The 27,170-nt window shown below is 42.7% G+C and overlaps 1 protein-coding gene across 5 annotated transcripts; it reads right to left on the reverse strand.

The window, feature by feature from the left end:
• Nucleotides 1-25,317, reverse strand: egfl7 (EGF-like-domain, multiple 7). 5 transcript variants are annotated; one of them, XM_029709908.1, is made up of 9 exons: nucleotides 25,119-25,314; nucleotides 13,048-13,287; nucleotides 11,969-12,094; nucleotides 5,355-5,467; nucleotides 5,181-5,276; nucleotides 4,707-4,910; nucleotides 1,939-2,015; nucleotides 764-926; nucleotides 1-617 (listed from the first exon to the last, which is right to left on the reverse strand). In XM_029709908.1, the coding sequence occupies exons 2-9, from the start codon at nucleotides 13,125-13,127 to the stop codon at nucleotides 598-600; spliced, it is 879 nt and encodes a 292-aa protein (XP_029565768.1). In that variant the 5' UTR covers nucleotides 13,128-13,287; nucleotides 25,119-25,314; the 3' UTR covers nucleotides 1-597. The 5 variants fall into 5 exon arrangements, with proteins under 5 accessions (XP_029565768.1, XP_029565765.1, XP_029565767.1 ...); XM_029709905.1 differs by having other exon boundaries at nucleotides 5,181-5,467; nucleotides 25,119-25,317; XM_029709907.1 differs by lacking the exon at nucleotides 25,119-25,314 and adding an exon at nucleotides 23,955-24,323 and having other exon boundaries at nucleotides 5,181-5,467.
• Between the last annotated feature and the right edge of the window lie 1,853 nt (nucleotides 25,318-27,170).

Raw genomic sequence — 27,170 nt, forward strand, 5'->3', positions numbered from 1 at the left:
TTTTTGATTTAATACATTTTATTACAAAAAGTTACAAAACAAGGTAAAAAAAAAGTAAACTGTCTATTGTAGCTCTATGAAATAAGCACAAGGAATTCTAACTTAAATACATAAATACAGATGTCCATGCGAACCCCACCATGGGGGCTCTGACAGTGGACTGATGTGAACCTAAAACATGGAAACCAGATCCTTCAGAGTGAAATTGGCAGTTTGACTCTCAGGTAATGTGCTAATGGGAGAATGAGGCCCCTATAACCGTCACAGGTGGTGATGCTATATGCTCTTCTATGTCTCCGTAATACAGCAATGACATGAAATGATGCTGTTGGGAGAAGGAAAGGGACACTTAAATGGGTTGTATGTGTCACTGACATATAGCACATGACAGGGTTGCCCATCATAGAGCTAGTGTTCAAGTTAGCCTTTGGGCTGGTATAGGAACAGGAATACACAAAACACTGAGTAGGCCTATGTTCTACTAATATTCCTCCTCCATATCGCTGGGCTGGGGCATTCATTCCATTCCTATTGTGTTGTGGACTCAGACTTGTGTGGAGATATCTGGTTGGTGAGGGTGACCCAGTCCTGTTGTTTCTAATTCTCTTGGCAGGAACCTTTAGCAACAAAGGACAAATCAATGTTACTATCCATAGTCAACCAAATCACTTCACATCCACTTCAAGCCTTTATATGGCCACTTTGTCCTGTCCAACAAGAGTACAATAAAAAAATATTTTAAACTTTGACTTTATCCACTCACAGGTTCCGAGGCGTTCCTCGAGGAAGCCGACCTGTTCGCTGAGCGAGTCGATGCGATCCAGCTGCTGGAAGGAGTGGGACAGGAAGCTGGTTTTCTCAGACACGCCCTCGTCCAGCGACATGGGGAACAGACTGGTGAAAGGGGCCAGGACCAACTGGAGCTTCTGGAGAGGTGAAAAGGGAGGGAGAGAGGAGATAAGGAAAGAGATGGGGGAGAGAGGAGAGGTTTGGAAGAGGGAGGCAAGAGAGAGAGGAGAGAGGTTTGGAAGAGGGAGAGAGGTTTGGAAGAGGGAGGTAGGAGAGAGAAGAGTGAGGGGAGAGGGAGAGAAATAAAAGAGGGAGAGAAGAAGGGCAGTGGCAGGGAGAAAAGATGAGGGGGTTTAGTGTATGTGACTAACACAACAACAGAGAGGATGACAGCAATACAGAGAAATAAACTAATTTATTTCCTTATTGGCAACAAATCCCTACACAATCCGTCTTGCCATCACAGCGGTCGCTGTAATGTGAAAGTACTGCTATATTATACGGATCCTCCCATTTCAGCTGCCTGCATCCCCTCATTTACTTTTACTGTAATCCACGGAGCATTAACGACATGACTTCTAATGAAAAACTAAAAAGACGTTTAAAAGGTCACTAGGACAGTCTGGCATTTCAAAGGATGCTGGGTTTTGTGAGTGCGTGTGTTCTCTGTTGGTTAACAAAGTTCATGATTACATCTTGAGTGGTATTTGATAATACACCAGCGTAACAGTCTAACGTGTATGTGCCTGGTGCTGGCTCAGAGTGGGTGGGAGATGCTAGAGGGGTACTGGCAAGGGTTTAAGGGGGACTTTACAAGGATAGGGAGGGAGAGGGTATGTACACCTGTTTGTGAGACCGTGTGAATGTGTGTGTACACATTTTCCTACTTTATCAGGACCACAATCTCCTGACAAGTCACCAGAATGTTCTGACAAGGTAGGAAAATAATATATATATTTTTTTAAATGTCCTGAATTTGTTAAAATGCTATTTTTGGCTGAAAGGTTAGGTTTAGGGTTTGAGGTTAAGGTTAGGTTTAGAGTTAGGGAAAGTAGAATTTTGAATGGGAATACATTTTTACTCCCCAGAAAGTCCTGAAAATTCCCCAAAACAAAGCTGTGATGGTAGAGAACAGGGGTGCAGTCGTACCTGCTCCAGCAGCTCTACTCTGTTCTTCAGGCTCTGGACCTCCTCTGTGACGTTCTCAGTCAGCCCAAACCCTCCACCTGTAGACAACACACACAATCACACTGTGGATCACCAGTATTTAAGACACCCTCTATCTGCACAATGGTGTTGTGTATTGGGAGAAAACTTTTTGAAAACTACGAGGTACTACCTGACCTGCTTCAATAAGAACACAGATTTTAATTTTCTGCTGCAAAACGTTTTGCTACAGTGAACCCTACTGAATATGACCCAGTAGGGTTAGTTTACAAAGATTTGGGGACAAATCAAATTGTATGCACCGAATACAACAGACCTTACAGTGAAATGCTTACTTACAAGCCCTTAACCAACAATGCTTTAAGAAGTTTTAAGAAAAAAAAGGGTTAGGTAAAAAAATAAAAGTAACAAATAATTAAACAGCAGCAGTAAATAACAAGCCAGGCTATATACAGGGGGTACCAGTACAGAGTCAGTGTGCGGGGGCACCAGTTTGTCGAGGTAATATGTCCATGTAGGTAGAGTTGAAGTGACTATGCATAGATTATAAACAAAGAGTAGCAGCAGCGTAAAAGAGGGGTCTGGGTAGCCCTTTGATTAGCTGTTCAGGAGTCTTATGGCTTGGGGGTAGAAGCTGTTAAGAAGCCTTTTGGACGTAGACTTGGCATTCCGGTACCTCTTGCCGTGCGGTAGCAGAGAGAACAGTCCATGACCACGGTGGCTGGAGTCTGACAATTTTTAGAGTGCGATGGTTAATCCTTCCTATTCTATCTAAAGCTTAGACTTGTGACATGTCTTTGAGATAGATAATGACTTCAGCATCTTACTCCGATCCTGCTCCAGAGTGATTCATAAGCAGACAGGGGGCCTCAGTCTCACAGCTATGAAACAAATGGGAAGAGAACCACAGAACCACAAGCTGGCTGGGGAATTCAGTGCTAGGGGTGAAGCCGGTAACAAATCTATAACTTAAGACTGCAAAAGGGGCCGAGGATATGGGGAAATGACACACACACCATGTAACTGGAAGAGAGGGCACTATTAATAAGACACACAGTCCATCATGGCTAAACATGTTGTCCTGTATCAGTTACAAGACAAGGAGGGGTGAGCTAAGTTGGCCTGAGTCCAACCAGCCACCGAGTGTCCCCCTGCTCACCATGACAGGTCCCCAGAGCTATGGGCTCAGAGCTGGGTACAAACCCCACGTCTCCCCCCGGTCAGCCACGGAGCTAAGGCTGAGAACAGCTCAATCTCTCCCAGATGTGGACTATTGGGACAAGAGTCGAAAGGGAGGGGGGTGGGAGGGAGGTGGGGGGGCGACCCCCAGCAGATAAAGTTGACGAAGCTGGAATGAGAGCGCAAGAAAAGAGAGACTGAGAAGGAAGAAAAAAATATGGAGGGATTCAGACGAGAGCTGTTAAGGTCTGAGCAGGGCATTTATTCCCTTGTTTATCTTGGTGATCTTCATCAACATCATACCTCAGCCTGGATATGAACAGTTCATAGATATAATAGTGCCATTAACCAAGACAAATCCTGCTGCTGATGTTAATGCTGCAGCAGCCTGCTGGCCTTGCACTTTGTTGGCCACGAGAACAGAACTGTACTGAGCCTGCACATATTCCCCCTGCGTCACCTACACCAAGTACAATCTATCATATCTGTTTTTTTACTGCTGTTTTTCTCTCTCTGTGTATTTTAGTGTGTAAGACAATCTATCATGTATATCTCATCTCTATCTAGACATAAGGTAGAGGAAATTATTAGTCTTTTTTATGTGTGTACAGTACTGTATGCTCATCGTACTACAGTCTGAGAGAAATGGGAATTTCTTTGGGTTCCATCCAGCCACTTCTAGACAGGGGAGGTTATTTTAGCCTGTTGCTAAGTTACGCCAAACACAGCGCATCTATGGGAGCTGTTTTTTCCCTTTTCTTCAGTGATATGCAGCAGTTTAGAGAATAGCTTGAGTGTGTGAAAGTGTGGGAGAGGAGGATGTTTCACTGGATACTAAAGGAACGTTTTGGAATGGTAGGAAGTTTTCCTATGTTAAAGATGGGGAAGAAAGGTCTACATCAGGGATGGGCAACTGCCCCCCACCCGTGGATAGTTAGAATAGTACAACAACATTTAGCTTAGGGCCCCTGGCCCCAAAAGCCTAGGGCTGGCTCTGACTGCATGTGTGGGTATGGAATGTGACCCACGAGCCACTGCGGCCCCTCATGATGAGTTCTGATTTTTTTGTGGCCCCCACCCCCATCAAAGCTGGCCATCCCTGGTCTACATCAAACAGCTAGCTGATGTTCAAACAGTGGTTATCAGCATGGTTCACCGGGTCATACCGTACATGACCACAAACTGTTGGTTGCTGACTGCAGTTGGTCTATCAATCTTTGTTTATACTGGTTATCAGTGTGGTCCATCTGGTCATAACATACACCACCACACCTTGCTGACTGCATGCGGTCCACTTTGCAGTCTGTACCAGTCTCAGTGCATTATTACTCACGGTACGAGTAGAGTTTGGCATAGCGCGTACCAAAAGTAATAATGGACCAAGAGCCTGGCTGTGGTCCTGTCTGTCCTCTTCTTCACTCCCATTGGAGGCTTTGCTGAAACACACGTACGTACACACACACAGCACACACACCCATACAGCACACATGTACGTGCACACACACACATACATAGCACACGCACATGATTGATTATCATGTCTGCAGATAAAGAAAATGGTGGAGGTGTACCTGTATCACTGGAGGGGGGTATGTGATCGTTTGCTGCTTCTTGACTGGGATGGGTGGAAGAGGCAGGAGGAGGAGGAGGAAGGTTCTCACAGGAGTGTGTGTCTCCTGCCAGCCTGTAGCCCTCTCTACACACACAGTGGTAGCTACCTGCCATGTTCACACACTGATGAGAACAGGGCTGCTGCTCACGGCACTCATCCACATCTGACAGAGAGAGGGAGGAGAGACTGGGTGTCACTGATACTGTTAGGGTTAGAATTACGTTAACGGTTCGGGTTAGGAGCTAGGGTTAGTTTTAGGGTTAAGAGCTAGGGTTAGATTTAGGGTTTAGAGCTGGGGTTAGGTTTAAGGTTAGGTTTTTGGGTTAACATAAAGGTAAGAGTACAGGTTAGGGGAAATTGGATTTTGAATGGGACTGAATTGTACAGCTATCCACAAGGTTAGCTGTACAAGACTGTGTGTGTGTGTGTGTACCTGTTTGGCAGTGGCGACCCATCCATCCCAGAGGACAGGCGCAGTGGTTGGGTATTAAACATGTTCCTCCGTTCACACAGGACTGGCCACACACCGCTGGAGGACAGAGAGAAATAGAATAAAAAATGAACATGCACAGGTACGGGATGCTAGGAGAGTGTAAACCCCTATTACCTTGGTTACAGTTGTGTGAGTGGAGTCGTCGCCAACCTGGGCAGCATTCTGGGTAAGAGTGTGAGACTGGCACTGCTCTGGTCACCTGACGGTACGCCACCCTGTACACTGTCCTGGAGAAACACACAACAGAACGTTACAGCTAGGTCAGACAAGGTCTTTACTGCCCACACAGAGACACTTAAATAGGTTTCAGTAATGATTCTGAGAAATAGTGTGTGCGTGCAGAGCTCCTAGAGTTTTCTCCATGTCAGCAGACATGGATGCACAGGTATATTAGGCTGGACCATGGACCAATGGTTACCAAGTGTGTGTGACAAGAGGGTGAGGATGTGGAAAGGATGGCAGGGGGTGAGGTTGACACCAAGCCAGTTCTGGGTTCTGCTGTTTCACTGAAATCTGCTGAAATGTTTCCTGGCATTGTCCTCAGTGAGAGAGAGAGAGAAAGAGGGAAAGAGAGCAGGAAAGAGAAAAATAGCCTCACGAAAGATGTCTCACAAATTAATCAATAACATCAGTCTCATGGTGGGAAAAAAAGTTTATAATTATAGTTGTCGGCTGGGAGCAGTCTGCTGCGGAGAGAGAGAGAGAGAGAGATGAAGGAGGGAAAGAATGAAAGAGTGCGTAAGCACAGAGGGAGAGGTTGTCCAAGATAAACACAGCAGTGGTCTCTGTGGGCTGGCTGTTCATTTCCCGTAGTTACACAAATTTCTTGATATTTATATTCCACCAAAATATGTACCGCCATGACCCACTTCTGTGTATGAGTATGATATGAAAGAGAGACATAGAGAGAGAGGGGGGAGAAAGAGGGAGTGAGCCAGAGAGACAAAGAGAGAGAGGGGGGGAAAGAGGGAGTGAGCCAGAGAGACATAGAGAGAGAGGGGGGAGAAAGAGGGAGTGAGCCAGAGAGACATAGAGAGAGGGGGGAGAAAGAGGGAGTGAGCCAGAGAGACATAGAGAGAGGGGGGAGAAAGAGGGAGTGAGCCAGAGAGACATAGAGAGAGGCGGGGGAGAAAGAGGGAGTGAGCCAGAGAGACATAGAGAGAGGCGGGGGAGAAAGAGGGAGTGAGCCAGAGAGACATAGAGACAGAGGGTGGGGAGAAAGAGGGAGTGAGCCAGAGAGACATAGAGACAGAGGGGGGGGAGAAAGAGGGAGTGAGCCAGAGAGACAAAGAGAGAGAGGGGGGGGGGAGAAAGAGGGAGTGAGCCAGAGAGACAAAGAGAGAGAGGGGGGGGGAGAAAGAGGGAGTGAGCCAGAGAGACAAAGAGAGAGAGGTGGGGAGAAAGAGGGAGTGAGCCAGAGAGACAAAGAGAGAGGGGGGGGGAAAGAGGGAGTGAGCCAGAGAGACAAAGAGAGAGGGGGGGGAGAAAGAGGGAGTGAGCCAGAGAGACATAGAGAGGGGGGGGGAGAAAGAGGGAGTGAGCCAGAGAGACAAAGAGAGAGGGGGGGGAGAAAGAGGGAGTGAGCCAGAGAGACAAAGAGAGAGGGGGGGGAGAAAGAGGGAGTGAGCCAGAGAGACATAGAGAGAGAGGGAGTAGAAAGAGGGAGTGAGCCAGAGAGACAAAGAGAGAGGGGGGGAGAAAGAGGGAGTGAGCCAGAGAGACAGAGAGAGGGGGGGGGAGAAAGAGGGAGTGAGCCAGAGAGACATAGAGAGAGAGTGGGGAGAAAGAGGGAGTGAGCCAGAGAGACAAAGAGAGAGGGGGGGAGAAAGAGGGAGTGAGCCAGAGAGACAAAGGAGGAGAGAAAGAGGGAAAGCACGAGAGAGACATGGAGGCAGGGGGGTAGAGAGAGAGATGAACAGAGAAAGTGAGACAACAGAGAGGACAGCGGTCGTGAGGACAGCGGTCGGTCTTGTGCTGGAGGGATAAGACTCCTCTGTCAAAACTTATCAGGAGCTGTCTAACTTCTTTAGAGTGTAGCCCTGCTAACAAATAAACATTGTAGAACATTGTATAAACTCACCTTAACATCTTCTGTGTCAGAGATGAATGTATTGCATGAGGTTGGCTGAGGTCAGACTGTATAGACAATGCTAAATATGTGGTCCTCTGTAGCTCAGTTGGTAGAGCATGGCTCTTGCAATGCCAGGATGGTGGGTTCGATTCCCATACATACATAAAAAAAAAAAAAAATGCACGCATGACTTAGTCGCATGACTAAGTCTGCTAAATGGCATATATTAAATATGGTACAGCTGGAAACAGACTGGATGAAGGTCCCTGCTTGTGTTGTTAATAAATGATGTCCTGTTTAGGCAGTGATATATGGACCTTGTGGTGGTATTAGGGGTTGTGCTGACATGGCCATAATCGTATCTGTAAATAGACAGTTGATAGTCGGATCGGATGTTACTTGTGATCGGGAAAAAAATGAAATGTTTTAATATGCCTAAGTAGATATTGGCAAATAAGCTCCCTCCCTGCACGTTTCCAGACCAAACAAGCTGCAGATGAGGAGCCGTGGAGGGCTCTGTGTCCTCAAATTGTAGCGGGCAGTTTGCTATCAATCAGAATCTTTGTTCCCAAACTTTCCCTTCTTTTTAGATATTATGCACATTGATAGCAAACATCCTTGCCATTTGATTCATCATAGTTGCAGGCTAACAAGAGGCAGCAGCAATGTTCCCTCAATTCTTTTGGGGCACTGAGCAAATTTTTGTTCTTGTGAGCGGAAACTTGAATGCGAGTTTAAGGTGAACAGTGAGGCTGTACCCTTACAGTTTTAGACAGTAGCCAATAAGCTATTTTCACGTGGAAATAGCTTTGGATTTCTATGATATAGTTTACAGTAGCCTGTGGTGTTCAATGCAGGCCTACATTGCATGAGACTTTTAAAAACGTTTTTATATTATGCAGGGCTTGACATTAGTTAATGATTTTTTACTTGGTCTGTAACACCATGGGCCAAATAGGTGACTGTAAATTGCATTGTATTGTCTATAATGCAAGAAACCACTTTACGATATACAATTTATTATTATTACTATACAGATAATTAGACAATGTAGGCAACCCCTCTGCCTATTAGCATATTCAAGCCTGTCTCAAAATACAACACTGCCCCTTTAATTAAGACATAAGCTTTTTACCTGACTGACTTTTTAAAGACAGTTTGAAATGTAGCCTACAGATTGTGCTCTTGTGGGAAGCAGTAACTCCCCATTGCTGACCTATACGCATCTATAACCCGGCTAATAACTCGCTAACTAGCAAAGAATATCAACAAATGTGCGCACGCGCGGCTCTGTACTCTGATCTGAACTGATCTGAAAAGCACATTCACTTTCAGGTGATTGAAAGACTGCTCGTGGGCTACCCAGCCAATAGAATTCTACTTCGTTGCGCTCTGGCTCTGCCTTCGAAAAAAAAATCACAGACTCAATCTTGCAACGTTACATTTGGTTTGGATTGTTGCATTGAAAAGGGGATGATGTAACGTTGATTCGATCACAGAAAAAACAATCTATATAGTGCAAACTAATTGGGCTAACTCAATGAAGTTCAATCTCTTGCATCTCTGCGCAGCCTGGTATTTCTTCTAGAGGTCGACTGATTAATCGGAATGGCCGATTAATTAGGTCCGATTTCAAGTTTTCATAACAATCGGTAATCTGCATTTTTGGTCACCGATTATGGCCGATTACATTGCACTCCACGAGGAGACTGGGTGGCAGGCTGACTACCTGTTATGCAAGTGCAGCAAGGAGCCAAGGTAAGGTGCTAGCTAGCATTAAATTGATCTTATAAAAAAACAATCAATCTTAACATAATCACTAGTTAACTACACATGGTTGATGATATTACTAGTTTATCTAACTTGTCCTGCGTTGCATATAATCGATGCGGTGCCTGTTAATTTATCATTGAATCACAGCCTACTTCGCCAAACGGGTGATTTAACAAGCGCATTTGCGAAAAAAAAGCTCTGTCGTTGTACCAATGTGTACCTAACCATAAACATCAACACCTTTCTTGAACTCAATACATAAGTATATATTTTTAAACCTGCATATTTAGTTAATATTGCCTGCTAACATGAATTTCTTTTAACTAGGGAAATTGTGTCACTTCTCTTGCGTTCTGTGCAACAGAGTCAGGGTATATGCAGCCTGGCTCGTTGCGAACTAATTTGACATAATTATGACATAACATTGAAGGTTGTGCAATGTTACAGCAATATTTAGACTTATGGATGCCACCCGTTAGATCAAATACGGAACGGTTCCCGAATTTCATTGAAAGAATAAACGTTTTGTTTTCGAAATGATAGTTTCCGGATTTGACCATATTAATGACCTAAGGCTCGTATTTCTGTGTTATTATATTATAATTAAGTCTATGATTTGATACAGCAGTCTGACTGAGCGGTGGTAGGCAGCGGCAGGCTCGTAAGCATTCATTCAAACAGCACTTTCCTGTGTTTGCCAGCAGCTCTTCGCAATGCTTCAAGCATTGCGCTGTTTATGACTTCAAGCCTATCAACTCCCGAGATTAGGCTGGCAATACTAAAGTACCTATTAGAACATCCAATAGTCAAAGGTATATGAAATACAAATGGCATAGAGAGAAATAGTCCTATAATAACTACAACCTAAAACTTCTTACCTGGGAATATTGAAGACTCATGTTAAAAGGAACCACCAGCTTTCATATGTTCTCATGTTCTGAGCAAGGAACTTAAACGTTAGCTTTCTTACATGGCACATATTGCACTTTTACTTTCTTCTCCAACACTTTGTTTTTACATTATTTAAACCAAATTGAACATGTTTTATTATTTATTTGAGACAAAATTGATTTTATTGATGTATTATATTAAGTTAAAATAAGTGTTCATTGTTCATTCAGTATTGTTGTAATTGTCATTATTACAAATATATAAAATAATAATAAATAAATAAATAAATAAATAAATAAATAAATATCGGCCGATTAATCCGTATCGGCTTTTTTTGGTCCTCCAATAATCGGCATCGGTGTTGAAAAATTATAATCGGTCGACCTCTAATTTCTTCTGGGCGGCAGTCCTGGAGGAGGTGCACAGCCGTGCACGTGTGCAGCTTAGAGGGAACATTGGGCAGCAGGAATATGACTGATTAGACCGAAACAGAGAAGTGAAAGTGATTGGGTGAAATTATGAAGCAAGTGGACTGAGAAATAGAGCTTCATTCTATCCAATTAGAGCAGCAGAATCAACGTATAGCCTGCCCTTCTCTTTACAGACAGTCTAAATAATTCAACTGGCTAGTTTGCCTATGTAGCACCTCATCTTTTATTTATTTTTTTATTTCACCTTTATTTAACCAGGTAGGCAAGTTGAGAACAAGTTGTTATTAGGGGTGTGACTGACTGACATGAGAAAGATGCCTTCTGGCACCTGAAAATAACTTTTTTTCCCCCGATCACGGATCATTTAAAGAAATACTCGGATCATAATCGTATCCAGAAAATTGCCCATATTCCTTTACGATACTCGTTTTGTCCGACTACTCGGCACACCTCTACTGTACATGGTATTATGATAAGATTAGGTGGGATGTTCCCACTGGGCACAGACATCAGTTTAATGTCTATTTCACGTTGGTTCAGGCTCATGTAGAAACAACGTTGATTCAACCAGTGTGCGCCCAGTGGGTTTGCAGTGGTAGCAATATTGATAGCGATATTGACAGTGACAGTGAAATTGATAGAGATATTGAAAGCGACAGCGATAGAGATATTGACAGCGATAGAGATACTGACAGCGATAGAGATACTGACAGCTATAGCGATAGATATTGACAGCGATAGAGATATTGACTGTGATAGCGATATAGATGTTGACTGTGATAGCGATCTTGACAGTGATAGCGATAGAGATATTGACAGTGACAGATACTGACAGTGATAGCAATATTGACAGTGATTGCGATATGGACAGTGATAGCAATGCTGATAGCGATAGAGATATTGACAGTAATAGCGATAGAGATATTGACAGCGATAGCATTATTTACAGTGATAGCAATATTGACAGTGATAGCGATAGAGATATTGATAGCGATATTGGTAGTGATAGCGATATTGACAGTGATAGCGATAGAGATATTGACAGCGATATAAATATTGACAGTGATAGAGATATTGACAGCGATATAAATATTGACAGTTATAGAGATATTGACAGTGATCGCGATATTGACAGTGATCGCAATATTGACAGCAATATCAACAGTGATAGCGAGAGATATTGACTACGAATAGCGTTATTGATAACGATAGAGATATTGACAGCGATCGCGACATTGACAGTGATAGAGATATTGATGGTGATTGCGACAAAGAAATTGACAATGATAGTGATATTGACAGTGATAGAGACAATGATAGTGATATTGATAACAATAGAGATATTGACAGCGATAGAAATATTGACAGCGATAGTGAAAGTGATATTGACAGTGATAGCGATATCGACAGCGATATTGACAGGGATAGCAATAGAGATATTGACAACGATAGAGATATCAAGAGATATTGGCAGCGATAGCGATATTGACATTGATAGCATTAGAGATATTGACAGTGATAGCAACAGTAGTGGTCAGGAGAGTCATGGCTGTGTCACTTACTTGTAGGTGCTACAGAGGCGGTGCCCCTGACACAGGGTGATGTAGGGTTTGTGAACGGGCTGGACGAACGACTCTGTCGTCGTGATGACACTGCTGTGATGAATATCTCTGCCACACACCCTCCTCCTGCAACACACGTAGGAACACACAGGTGAGATCACTCACACAGGTAGAGGCTAGTGAGGTATTCTTTGGAACATATGAGAACTGTGGGTCCGATTCCTGGGACCACCCATACATAAAAAAGTAATGCATGTTTGACTGTTAAAAGCATCTGCTAAATGGCATATATTATATTAAATTAGGACTGTCTCTGCTGCCATCAGTCTGTCACTGTGTTAGGTTTAACAACAGCTAGCTACACTCCAAGTCATGAAATTTAACATAATCATAATTCTTTGATGTCAAATGAACAATTTACTTAATGTTGGAAGTGAAATTACTGACAGGAATTGTAATGGTTTAAAATGTGAAATTACACCACTTACTCTCGATTACCTCTGAAGCATTCACATATAGAATGTGCTGTGTCATGGGACAGTTTGAGACTGGGTTTAAAACCTGCTGTGGTGGTCTAATTAACCAGTCTGAGAACTAATCAGTCCGTCAAGTATTTTAACCCTCAGTTGATGACGTGACCTCGAGGTCTCTGTCAGTGGCAGTTAACTGACATGTAATTGACGCTGACTGGCCAATGTTATCGCCACTGAAGCTGTCTTGAGTTGAGAGTCACCTCTAACCTTTCATCACCCTTTGATCTTTTGTAAGGGTTGTAGTTTGTTTTCTTCTCTGGCCAAATCAACTGAGATCTCAAGGAACCTGCATCTCCTTAGAGTTGACATATGTCTAATACAACATGTCACCGTCGTAAATGTTATCTGGACAATCAGTATACATTTACTCAGGGTGAGAATGCCAAGTGAAGCAAATAACCATTCTAAATATATAGCCCCCAATTAACTCCGTAAATTGTTGGTGTGTAACTGAAGCTAGAGGCCCATGTAACCGAGCCATCCCAGGGACCAATAATGGGTGACGGCCAATAACATACACAGGAAATGGAATGAGGGAGCTGTTACCCGTGGTGACCGTGGAACTGTGGAGTGGCCGTCACATGGAGGATGAAGAGCGAGGAGGAGAGGAGGAGTGTTTGATACATGTCTCCCTCTTCTTTCTCACTTTCACTCGCTCTTTCCCTCGCTCTCTCTCTGTCCAATGGGAGAAGAAAGGAGGATGAGGGGAAGGGGAGAAGGGCTGTGTCTCTCTCTCTGATGTTAGAGCCCCTTGTTTTAGACTTCTAGGAGGAGGATGTCAACTACCTGTAGGTACACACAGAGAGGGACAAACACAGAGGTTAGGCTTCAGAAAGTGAAGAGTAACTTCTGTTCACTCTTTTCATGCATTTCCACTTGACGTTTCCACTCCACTTGTGATGCAGACGATCCGGGTTTGAATCCCAGTCAGTCATATCAACATCTAACCTGTTAGAGAAACCGTGATAGAAAGAAGATCACTGAGTTCTAACATCAGAGACAGTACTAGCTTACTTCGTCACTCTCATAGCTTAAGTGTTACCCCCAATTATAAACAGTCAAACAGAATCCATCTCCTAACAACACTCCAAATAGCAGTTCCCACACCATTTCAGAAAACATCTCTGTAGCAGAATATGGGCCACTTGAGATTGACAGCATTCATTGGTCAGAGTTAGTCTTACTGTCAGCTGTGTCGTGTCAGTGAGAACACTCAAACCACCCTCCTCGTCCCCCTCCTCCTCTCCCTTTCCCTCTTCCTCCTCCCCCTCTTCATTTTTTTAATCCTCATTTTACCAGGTAAATTGACTGAGAACACATTCTTATTTACAGGAACGGCCTAGGGAATAGTTACAGAGGAGAGGAGGGGGGATGAATGAGCCAATTGGAAGCTGGGGATGATTAGGTGGCCATGATGGTATGAGGGCCAGATTGTGAATTTAGCCAAGACACTGGGGTTAACACGCCTACTCTCCACTAGAGCTTCACCCAGAGCTACCCTGACAGCATTAGACGAAGAGCTGTTGTGAATGGTCCTAATAGAGGACATTAAATAGTGTCAGAGCCCAGTCTCCAACCCCCATCTACCACACCTTGGTCATAATCAATTCGCTTTAAAGGGCAGGTAGGCTTGAGCACGCTGACAAATTACATACTTACTGATTGACTTTGAGCAATGGGTTATGTAATACTTTAAGTTAAAACAGATGATGTACATACTGTTTTAATACTATGACGAGGTTGACTCTGCAGTGGAGAGTGTAGCTCTGTTACTAAAATAAGGCCAGGATTCAATCCGGAAGATCCACGTTGTAGCGCGGTTGACATTTCTGATTGAGCCAACATCTGCAGCATTTAATTTGAATGCCATCTCTGCGACTGCAGTAACATCACCTTTAAATGGTGCATAGCCAAAAAGGGACGATCGGATTGAATCCTGGCCTAAAATGTTGTAATGGAATGGGGTAGAGGTGGACACACAGAAAGAGAGAGAGAGTTAAAGTCAGAGACTCAGAGAAACAGTACCACTCGCTCTGTATAATAAGAAATGTGCCAGTTATTAACCTACCAGCACTGACATTCATTTCACTTGACAGCAAATGACTAGTTCAACATTTACACTAGGGTTGAATGGCGGGAAACCGGTTACTGAGATTTACCACCCAAAACCACTCCCTTTTCCCGGAATAAATAACGATGACAAACCAGCAAATTATAATAAATTATTTATATGAACAGCATGGCGTGAAAAGTGAATTGTTAAATTATACAGTGCCTTCAGAAAGTATTCAGACTCCTTAACTTTTTCCACATTTTGTTAGGTTACAGCCTTATTCTATGGCCTCTGTATGATGAATCATCAACGCTCAGGGTGGGGATATACAGCCCATCTCAGTATGGAGCATAGTTCACAATGCATGTAGACTAGAGGTCGACCGATTCTGATTTTTCAACGCCGATACTGGTACCGATTATTGGAGGGCCAAACAAAGCCGATACCGATTAAATCGGCCGATTTTCTTTTATTATTTGTAATAATGACAATTACAACAATACTGAATGAACACTTATTTTAACTTAATATAATACATCAAAATCAATTTAGCCTCAAATAAATAATGAAACATGTTCAATTTGGTTTAAATAATGCAAAAACAAAGTGTTGGAGAAGAAAGTAAAAGTGCAATATGTGCCATGTAAGAAAGCTAACGTTTAAGTTCCTCGCTCAGAATTTGAGAACATATGAAAGCTGGTGGTTCCTTTTAACATGAGTCTTCAATATTCCCAGGTAAGAAGTTTTAGGTTGTAGTTATTATAGGACTATTTCTCATGATACGATTTGTATTTCATATACCTTTGACTATTGGATGTTCTTATAGGCACTTTAGTATTGCCAGTGTAACAGTATAGCTTCCGTCCCTCTCCTCGCTCCTACCTGGGCTCGAACCAGGAACACATCGACAACAGCCACCCTCGAAGCAGCGTTACCCATGCAGAGAAAGGGGAACAACTACTCCAAGTCTTAGAGCGAGTGACGTTTGAAACGCTATTAGCGCGCACATTGGTTACACCAGCCTAATCTCGGGAGTCGATAGGTTTGAAGTCATAAACAGCGCAATACTTGAAGCATTGCGAAGAGCTGCTGGCAAAACGCACGAAAGTGCTGTTTGAATGAATGCGTGCGAGCCTGCTCTATCAAATCATAGACTTAATTATAATAAACACACAGAAATACGAGCCTTAGGTCATTAATATGGTCGAATCCGGAAACTATCATCTCGAAAAAAAACTTTTATTCTTTCAGTGAAATACGGAACGTTCCGTATTTTATCTAACGGGTGGCAACCCTAAGTCTAAATATTCCTGTTACATTGCACAACCTTCAATGTTATGTCATAATTACGTACAATTCTGGCGAATTAGTTCGCAATGAGCCAGGCGGCCCAAACTGTTGCATATACCCTGACTCTGCGTGCAATGAACGCAAGAGAAGTGACACAATTTCACCTGGTTAATATTGCCTGCTAACCTGGATTTCTTTTAGCTAAACATGCAGGTTTAAAAATATATACTTCTGTGTATTGATTTTAAGAAAGGCATTGATGTTTATGGTTAGGTACAGTCGTGCAACGATTGTGCTTTTTCGCAAATGCACTTTTGTTAAATCATCCCCCGTTTGGCAAAGTTGGCTGTCTTTGTTAGGAAGAAATAGTCTTCACACAGTTCGCAACGAGCCAGGCGGCCCAAACTGCTGCATATACCCTGACTCTGTTTCAAGAGGTGACACATTTTCCCTAGTTAAAAGAAATTCATGTTAGCAGGCAATATTAACTAAATATGCAGGTTTAAAAATATATACTTGTGTATTGATTTTAAGAAAGACATTGATGTTTATGGTTAGGTACACGTTGGAGCAACGACAGTCCTTTTTCGCGAATGCGCACCGCATCGATTATATGCAACGCAGGACAGGCTAGATAAACTAGTAATATCATCAACCATGTGTAGTTAACTAGTGATTATGATTGATTGATTGTTTTTTATAAGATAAGTTTAATGCTAGCTAGCAACTTACCTTGGCTTCTTACTGCATTTGCGTAACAGGCAGGCTCCTCATGGAGTGCAAAGTAAAGCAGGTGGTTAGAGCGTTGGACTAGTTAACCGTAAGGTTGCAAGATTGAATCCCCGAGCTGACAAGGTAAAAATCTGTCGTTCTGCCCCTGAACAAGGCAGTTAACCCACCGTTCCTAGGCCATCATTGAAAATAAGAATGTATTCTTAACTGACTTGCCTAGTTAAATAATGGTGGAAATCGGTGTCCAGAAATACCGACGGTTATGAAAAATTGAAATCGGCCCTAATTAAATCGGCCATTCCGATTAATCGGTCGACCTCTAATGTAGACCTATCATCTCATCTCTCTCCTTAAAAAAGGCTCCTTAGCTCTTGGAGTCCCATGCAGGAAAAGCTAGACTAGAATAGCTTGCTGGACATAATTTTTTTGTGATTTTTTTATACCAATAGACTATTCGAAGAGGGACGCAAGCTCTTGTTTGTTGAATGTTAAATACAACAACCAATAGAACTCATGGGTAGTTTGAAAGAAGAGTGAACGCGCGATGGCAGTAGGCTGTAGCAGTTATTTATTCAGGCCCATAACCATTCAATGTTCGTGATCAGAAGTGAAAGCCTTCCTGCATCTAATTTTAGTCCTATATTATTCAAGGATGTCATTAAAATGATGAAGATAAGGACAACAAAACTTATTATGCAAATAGGCCTCATTATATTTCAAAACTAAAATCCAATTCGCTAGCCTACACTTTTTAGGCCGTATGTGCTGCACCAGAATCGCATGTTCTCTCCCTGCTTTATCATGGATTGAACAATGTGTGTAATTCCAGTCATATAATCCAGAAAAATACAATACAGTACTTATTATTTATTAATTTATTTGCACCACACAGTAATATAGTCCACACTCAAATAAATAAGGCTACTGGAGCTAGTTTAATTTATTTACCCAAGAGCGCATATAGCTAACTACATCTATAGGCTTTTATGTTTTTCCTGTCATGTGTAATGTGCAGTAGCATATGTTTTGGATAACAGCACAATCATTTGGGCTTTTTTGGGTCATAAAATGCTCATAAAATGTATTTAATATATGGTTCATCAGGCTCAGGTAGCATCAGGCCTGAATCTTCGATCAAAGCTCTAATCAAATCCAGACATAGGTTTATTTATATGCTTTAGAATGCTTTTGAATGACACTTCCGGTTTTGGCGAGAAATACCGGGTTACCCAGGAGAAAAGTTATTTATTCTCGGGACGAAACATTTGTAAAATACCGGGAAAATATTTAACCTTAATTCACACAGGTCATATTTTCACTATATTCATAATATATAGCTATGTACTGTTTTATTTGTTACATGACTCCAGTTCCCCTACCACAGCTCTTTGTATGAACGGCAGAGCCCCTCATCTTGAAAAGCTTCATGTAATCAACCCATTTATTTATATAATGATCCCCCGATTTTATGAGTTTTGTTTAAAATAGATTTGATTGTGCTTCCCTGGTGGGTGATTTTAAACATGGCTGTCGTAAAAGTGAATGAGTTCAGACAACAGGTAGCAGTAAGGGGGTGCAGTAACCAGATTTAGCACTTTGGCGGTTACTATACCCCCTCCGCTCAGAACACTGTTTGCTACCGACTGTAAAGATGTTTTGAGCCATGTTTGTGCTTCATGCTGAGTGTCTGAGCTAGATTGTTTGTCGGGCGCTCGGAGCGGTAGGTTGTGTGTGTGTGTGTGTGTGTGTGTGTGTGTGTGTGTGCGGGTGTAAACATTGACCATGCTCTCTCTGCTGGGTTAATGTTCCCTGCTAACCAACATCCTGTGGACTCCTCCGACACTGCACCCCTACGGTCCCTGGATGATGACCTGTCACTAGAGGGCTGTTAACCCGTCACTCCCCACCACAGCCAGGCCCCAGGGAGAAAGGTGGCATCATGTGGTGTCCCCCAAATGCCACCCTATTTCCTATATAGTGCATTACTTTTGACCAGGGCAGATAGGGTTCTGGTCAATAGTAGTGTACTATGCAGAGAATAGGGTGCCATTTGGGACAGACATGGCGCCAACAGGGTGGTCTGGATGATGAGGCCCTGAGAGACCGTACAGCTGGTTTAGTGGTGTTATCTGAACCCCTGATCTGCCCTAAAACCCTGGATATTATTATAGCTCTGTTATATTGTCTATTGACCCACACACACACACAGATACCCATACCAAGGCGACACACACACACATGCATATACATAACGCGCATGTATGTACACACACACAGAGACAGATCCTGTGTGAGGCCAGGGTGAACTGGCCCGTCTCTCAGAACATAAAGTGAAGATAGGTCTACCTCCAGCTCTGTCCCATAATCTCTTCCTAGCTCCCTTTCCACTCTGTTAGATTGAACTATAGCATGAGTTTGGTTAACCTTCAGAAGAGCTGGGGGTACTCTGACTCTGAATTTTGATTTAGCCTCCAAGATGGCACTACAGTTAACCTGGGCTACATCCCAAATGGCACCCTATTCCCTATATAGTGCACTACTTTTGACCAGGGCTCATAGGACTCAAGTCAAATGTAGTGCACTATATAGGGAATAGGGTGCCATTTGGGATTCATCAGCAGACCTGGAGTTGATCCTATATAGGCCAGGGCTTTGGTTCTTGTTCTAGCCAATAGCATAACACTAATGTTACCCTGGGGGGTTGCTCTTAGCCTTGGGCTAGCCTGACAGGGAACAAAGAGTTAGTCTGCGTTGCAAATGTCACCCATACTTTAGTTTTGACCAGAGCCCTATGAGCCCTGGTCAAAAGTAGTGCACTATATAGGTAACAGGGTGCCATTTGGGACTTAGACAGAGTTAGGCTGGAGGTGCCGCTAAGCCCTGGCTGACAGCGAGCATGTCTCTCTGATCCTCTATTGGCTCCACGCCCAGAGAGCAAACACGCAAACCTTACTCAGCTTGGGTTCATTCACAAATCGCCACAGCAATAGTACAGTACAGCATAGCTCCAGTCTGCTCTTATCTTTAGAGTAGATCAAGTGTAAATTTTAAGTATCAAAGAAGACCTTAAGGTGTGCAGCTATCACAGCCATGCTGCTTGACAAAGTGCCTGGTGTGGTTTGAGAACATCACAGTCAGCAGTTGTGTTGCCGATGATTAGATTGTAGTTAAATATAAGGTTGTGAGACTGGCTACTGCTGCCAATAGTCGGAGTCATACTCCCACAGGGAATATAGTACATGTAACAACCTCTGGCTGATAGGTGGATGATATCAACACGTAATTGAATCCACAACCTTGTTGGTTTCATACAATCTATTTCTACAGACATTATCCTCTCTAATAGAAACATGTTAAACCAAGCAGCCAATGCCTGGGTTCACTCTCCCTGCACAACAGACAACATGACACTCACCTCCACAGGTGATAAAGCACCATATAGGAAAGACTTTTAGGCAATAAAGACCCATAAAAACATTTTTCCCTTTACCCCATACTCCAATATCTCAGTGCCCCCCCCCTTCTCTCTGCGGTGTCCCAGGTGACCCCACCTAGGCAGAGGTCCATGCTGACTGACACAGACAGACAGACAGACAGACAGACAGACAGACAGACAGACAGACAGACAGACAGACAGACAGACAGACAGACAGACAGACAGACAGACAGACAGACAGACAGACAGACAGACAGACAGACGATGGCTGGGGGCTGTCTATCTGTCTAAGTGTAAGTCTGAGGAGTGAGGCTCTGTGAATCCCTGTATGGAGAATATCTCCCTAATGGCTTCAGACAGGATCAGCTTACAACACAACGTGCCTGTCGGGGGTTACCAAGGTCGGGCCCAAGGAGGGGTTATGGACGGTGGGTTGGGTGGGGGAAGAGACTACCACATCTGTGTCTGAGGGTTCCTCCCCTGTGGAAAGAGAGAGGGGATGGTAGGGGAAGGCAGGTAGCCTAGCGTTTAGAGCAGGGGTGGGCAGTTCCAGTCCTTGAGGGCCTGATTGTGTCACAGTTTTTCCCCAGCCCCAGCTAACACACCTGACTCCAATAATCACCTAATCATGATCCTCAGTTTAGAATGCAATTTGATTAATCAGCTGTGTTTGCTAGGGATGGAAAAAAAGTGTGACACCAATCAGGCCCTCGAGGACTGGAGTTGCCCACCCCTGGTTAAGAGCATTAGGCCAGTAACCGAAAGGTTGCAAGTTCGAATCACCGAGCCGACATGGTGAAAAATCTGTCCATGTACCCTTGAGCAAGGCTCTAAACCCTAATTGCTCCAGGGTTGCTGTTGATATTGGCAGACCCTGGCCATGACCCCACTCGGAGTTGGGATATGCAAAAAACACCAGGGTTGTGGGTTCAATTCTCAGTACAGGGGAAAATAAATGAAAAATGTATGCACTCACTACTGTAAGTTGCTCTGGATAAGAGTGTTTGCTAAATTACTCAAATATAAAAATGGGAAGGGTGGGCAGGATAAGGGTAGGTCAAACGTCACTGCCATTTCCATGTTCAGATAAAGTGTGTGGGTTGTAAGATGAAGAGCACACACCTCTATCTTCCTGAATGGATTACCTAAGAGAATTATGTCATACCCCTGGGGATGTGTGAGAGTGCATGAGGTGGGGATTTGACACTGGCAGAATCATAAACCAATGCCATTGACTCTGCCTGAGACATGCTGTGCATCTTCCCTGACCGCATGGAGCCCTAAAACACACACAGTTCACACTGAGTTCATCTTCAGTTCACACGTAGCACGATCTAACCAGAACTCTCCCCAGCCGAGAACACAGTACCGTAAATGCCGGACTATAAGCCGCAACTTTTTTCCCAGGCTTTGAACCTCGCTGCTTAAACAATGACGCGGCTAATATATGGATTTTACCCGCTTTCAATTTTTTTCTCTCCAAAAAAACACATTCTGTGACATGCTCAGTTTTTTGGCGGCATGAAGCTTTCATTAGACCAATGAAATTGCCGAACGGGTTAAGGTCAAACAACTTTTTTGTTTACTGTTTAGATTAAATCGAGCGCTCTCAAACTTCCCATCTTTCTGATTACGGTAGTCATTTTGTCACCCTCATCATGTCAGACACGGAGAAATGCATATGATACAGCTTTCAAGTTGAAGGCGATTGATCTGGCTGTTGGAAAAGGAAATAGAGCTGCTGCACGGGAGCTTGGTCTTAATGAGTCGATGATAAGACGTTGGAAACAGCAGCGTGAGGAATTGACTCAGTGCAAAAAGACAACTAAAGCTTACTGCTATTTTTTTATTTTTTGTTACAAGCCGTGTTTCGTTAAAGCCTGTGTAAAGTTCATTTGTTTCAATGTACCGGTAGGCACCTGCGGCTTATAGACATGTGCGACTTATTTATGTTCAAAATAATATATATTTTTTAAATTCAGTGGGTGCGGCTTATATTCAGGTGCGCTTAATAGTCCGGAAATTACGGTACTCAAATCAGACCTGGTCAAACCAAACAAACTGAACAGCTTCACCTGGACCGATAAATGGGTTAATTGCTCAAATCCTCTGAACTCCAACCTGGACTCAGAGTATTTCGTATTATTCTGTACGTAAATTCAAGACACTCCATTTAATGTGATATATTACGTTTCATGTGGTCTGTATTAATTTGTGGCTGTCCATCGGCCATTTCGTATGAAATGTTCCGAATTACAATTTCTATTATATGTTACGAATTTGCAAAACGTTTGATATGTTACGAATCTAGCTAGGTAGCTAACATTAGCTAGTTGGCTAATGTAATCTAGGCTAGGGGTTAGGGTTAGATTTAGGAGTTAGGTTAAAGGGTTAAGGTTAGGGGAAGGGTTAGCTAAGAAGGATAAGGTTAGGGGTAGGCTTTGCTAAAAAGGGTTAAAGTTAGGGTTAGGGGAAGTGCAGTGTTGTGAAAATACTTTGAAGTACTACTTAAGTTGTTTTTTGAGGTATCTGTACTTTACTATTGACATTTTTGACAACTTTTACTTCACTACATTCCTGAAGAAAATAATGTACTTTTTACTCCATACATTTACCCTGACACCCAAAAGTACTAGTTTGATTTGGAATGCATGACAGGACAGGAAAATGGTGCAATTCACGTACTTATCAAGAGAACATCCCTACTGCTGATGATTTGGCGGACTCATTGGTGTTGGAGTGTGCCCCTGACTATCCAATAAAAAAATAATTGTGCCATCTGGTTTGCCTAATACAAGGAATTTGAAATGATTTATACTTTTACATTTGATACTTAAGTATATTTAAAATCAAATACTTTTAGACTTTTACTCAAGTAGTATTTTACTGGGTGACTTTCACTTGAGTCATTGTCTGTTAAGGTATCTTTACTTCTACTCAAGTATGACAATTAGGTACTTTTTCCACCACTGGGGAATGGTTAGCTAACATGCTAAGTAGAGGGAAAGGTGCTAATTAGCTAAAATGCTAAAGTTGTCCGTGATGAGACTCGAACTCGCAACCTCTAGGTGGTTAGACATTTGTGTTATACGCCCACCCATCCACCGTGACCAACCACCCTACTTTCGTTTTTGCCTTAAGTAACCATCTGTCTTATGTAACCTTACCAATCTAACATATTTTACTAATTTCAGTGTCCAGGATATACGTTTACTATGTTACATCTAGTCTATGAGACCAGGCTGTGAACTCAGGTAAATATTGATCTAGTTGAGATATTCAAATATTGTTATTGCTGCTAACGAGCTTGGTATTCAAAGTAAACAACAGCTATCCCAACACTCAATGGATGGAACATGCCCTCATTGCCCTGGTCTAGTCCAGGGTTTCCCAAAGTCGGTCTACCCTGGGTGCACGTTTTGTTTTTTGCCCTAGCAAAGTTGGTTATTTGAATCAGCTGTTAAGTGCTAGGGCAACACTGGTCCAGTCAATGCATCATTATTTAACTAATCAGTTGGCACATGCGACACATTTCTTACAGTGGCCAACAGACGGCAGTGTTTTACAATACTTTCATCATTAGATCACACACCGCAAACTTGCCTCTGAGCCAGAGATGCTCTTGCTCTTCTTTCTATCTCACTCTCGCATACACGCACACACACACACTTCTTCTCAGTAGCCTACAACATAATGCAAAAGTTACCGATATTAATAATAGTCACAAAGTATAACAAGCTTAGCCTATAGAAATTATATCATTGATATGGTCATATCAAAAGTAAAAGTGAACGGATCGTACGCATTGGCTATATAATTAATGTGCGTAATGGGCTGAAATTGAATGAAAACGTGCAACTTACAAGTCTGATATAGTAATTCCAATGTGCTCCTTGTAATTTAGTGAAATTAAATGATATTGGTTTTCACTTTTGAACTTACAACTGTTCCATGTGCAGCTAAGTAGCAACGCACTGTTCCCTTGTCCAAAATGTGAAATGTCTAGCAAAACGGAAAACCTCGGTCTAATCCACTCGCTATGCTAGTTAGAAGCCTAGTGAGCGTTTCCCTGTGAGTCGTCTTGTGTTATAGCCTTGTAGTAATATCTCTCTGTCAGTCCAGATGCAGGTTCCGTCTCCGTGAGTAGCCTACAAACCTACTAACTGTCAGAGTGCGCGTGGGGGGTACCCGCGGCAGCACCCCTCCGGCTCGAGCCAGCTGGGTATCTCGCAACCGCGACGGGGGACTCCCCGCGTTACTACACAGAGATTTCACTTGAATTTATTTGTAGGCTATTTATTACAAGCGCTACCGTGGCCAAGAGCGAAAGAAGCTGGAGTTGCATTGGAGAAAGATAATATGGTTTGGGCGTCTTTTGAAAATACTTGGCTGCTGTAGCCTGTAACAGGTCCTAAAAATAGCATCATCCACATTCATACTTTTGTTGTCCATTTCTAGCAGAGCTATTGATAGCCTAGGCCTACCAGGGAAAATGACAACCAACTGGGCAGAGACCTCAATTCAACGTCTAATTCAGGTTGGTTCAACATAATTTCATTTGGTGGAATCACGTTGATTCAACCAGTGCCCGGTGGGAATTTTCTCATCGAATGTGATACATTTTGTTGAAATATGCCACCTTTCTAAATAGATTGTTAAATGTAGGCTAATTGTTGTTGTAGCATACCACATTCTCATACATTAATAAATATAGATTTTTGCAATGAGTTGACTAGCACAATGCCCTCCAACCCCGCCATTGTGCCACACCCACGACAAAAAGGTCATTTCCATTTAGACAGGCCCATAAATGCTCATAGCATATCATAAAGCTATTCCGTTTCGCGCCCTTGGTCGTGGTCGGCTGTGGCTTGGTCGAAACGGGTCCCAATGATGTGGCAATGATTTGTCATATTTGAGTTGTAAGGTTAGGCTATGCATGTCTAATATAAAACTGAGTGTCCTTTTTAAAAAGAGGGCTTAATAGCCACCTTTGTTTAGTCAACACAATTAAAACATCTTACATAAGTATAGTAAATACGTTTTTTTTCTCTCCAAAAGTTAATCAAATGATGAGATAAGATAAACGAAAAAAACTCTTCTTACCCCCTCAGTATGGGGTCATGTGGTGCTGCGTCTCGCGCACGCTGAGCAGATGCTGCCATGGGAACCAACTCCAACCACTTGACAGCCAGTTTAGTGGACTCTTCCATCGTTGCAATTTATTTTTAGCTCGTCCCCACGGTTTTTTCTTAGAATAAAACCTCAACGGTTAATGTTTAGATGCTCCCCGTGAACCGACTGGAGAGAAATGAAATGCCTTTGGGCGTTTTTCAGTTGCTTTTTATCCAGAGCTTCCTGTGGAACGCAGGAATTGGATGGACAATCCCAAACCGGAATTCCTGTGAGTGTTTCACGCTGATAAAAGCGTTCTACTGCACAAACACTCCATCCTGCTTAAACCGCTTTGTCAATTACTTTTTAAAGCATTCTCTGCCCCTATTAGGCCTATAGTCTACGGTCAGAGTTTGAAGGGGACAAGAACAAGCGTCTTGCTCTGACTAGTGTCAGAGACAGGGTTAATTCGAATTAAAGGCAGTCACTTAGGAAGTGACTGACATTAAAAAAAGACATTGAAAAACTAATCAAATAAATAGCTTATACTTTTCAATTTATTGAGAAGTCATTGGCATTTCAGTACTTCCTGAATTGACTGCCTTCAATTTGAATTGATCCCAACCCTGGACTGTACTGTAGGCCTTCAGATTTTAACCCACAAAAGATTGAATTACATTACACCGTTACAGCGCAAGCTTAATCAGCATACATTATTACTGTAAATAGAGACACTTCCTGTTCAGGGTTGCAGAGAACATGGAGTGAAAACATAGGCCTAGGCCCAATGCAACCAACAACAATAGAGTACCACAGTATGAGTCATAATACCCATAAAACGCAGTGGTCAAACACAGAAATGTTTCCAATCGTTTTTCCACCATACATTTTTCCCATATGGGATTTTAGAAACATTTCATATTAGGGCTGTGTTTTGTGTAGACTTACACTGGTGTGACGTTTTGATAACTGTGTACATCTCTCTCGGTCAAGGTGACTTTCATCAATATATTCGCCTGTATTTAACCTCCCCAAAAATGAAATGCTAATTAACTGCTAATGTGACTATCATACTGAACTACATATGCCTGTCTCAAGATTCACGTCACTCACCAGGACCAGATGATTTGGACGAGACTGCCGAATCGATGCAAAGGTAAGAATCTCTGGATTAACTATTTAATGTTAGCTACATTCAGTAATTCATAAATTGACCCCCCCCCCCCCCCCCAAAAAAATGGGGACAATTCTGTGAACTGACTTGGACTAGTTTTAAATTGACACAATACCTGTTATCTAGCTAGTTAGCTTATGGTTAGCTAGTTAGCAACATTAGTCTGGCTAGATGGTTACATTAGCCATCTATTTGTCCAGCCATTTAAATGAATGAGGAATTCATAAAAACAGGTTTAGCTTTCTTTGGCTTTTATAAACCAACAGTCTAGCTAGCTAACTTAAAGAAGGTGAATGTATCGTTCTTTATAATGTTTGTGTCTGTGGCTGAGGTGTGGGTTAGCCTACTTCAAGTAACTACTTGACTTCTAGCTACCCTAGCTAGCTGTATTATTTTGGTCTGGCTTTTTGTGAGGTTTCAGAGATTGACTGATTAGCATCCTCTCTTGAGTCAACAGTGTGCTTACTTTACTGCTTGAAGACTTTGATTTGTTTGTTGTTACCCTCAGAACAGCAGATCATTAGTATAGCTAGTAAGCAAGGTTATGTAACCTTATTTAGTCCTACCTGGTATGGTTAGTTTTACATTAATTGGTATTCACACGTTTGTTTTTTAGGTAGATTTACTGTCATGTTATTGTTGCCAAATTGCAAATCTTATTTGCACCTTGTCTATTCCAGAACCAATGGGTGTGTCTGAGTCTTATCACCTCTCAACTAGGTAAGCTGTTTCAACCTGGAACACTATTCTCCTGCTCTCGTCTGTTTCAGCCATTGCAGGAAGTCCTGAGGAGCAGGAGTGTGTGAAGGGTCTTGTTCCAGTCCAGCTCTAACACCTGACTTAAATAAAAATAACAAATCACAGCGATA

Source organism: Salmo trutta, chromosome 23, assembly GCF_901001165.1.
Source record: "Salmo trutta chromosome 23, fSalTru1.1, whole genome shotgun sequence".
Taxonomy (NCBI): domain Eukaryota; kingdom Metazoa; phylum Chordata; class Actinopteri; order Salmoniformes; family Salmonidae; genus Salmo; species Salmo trutta.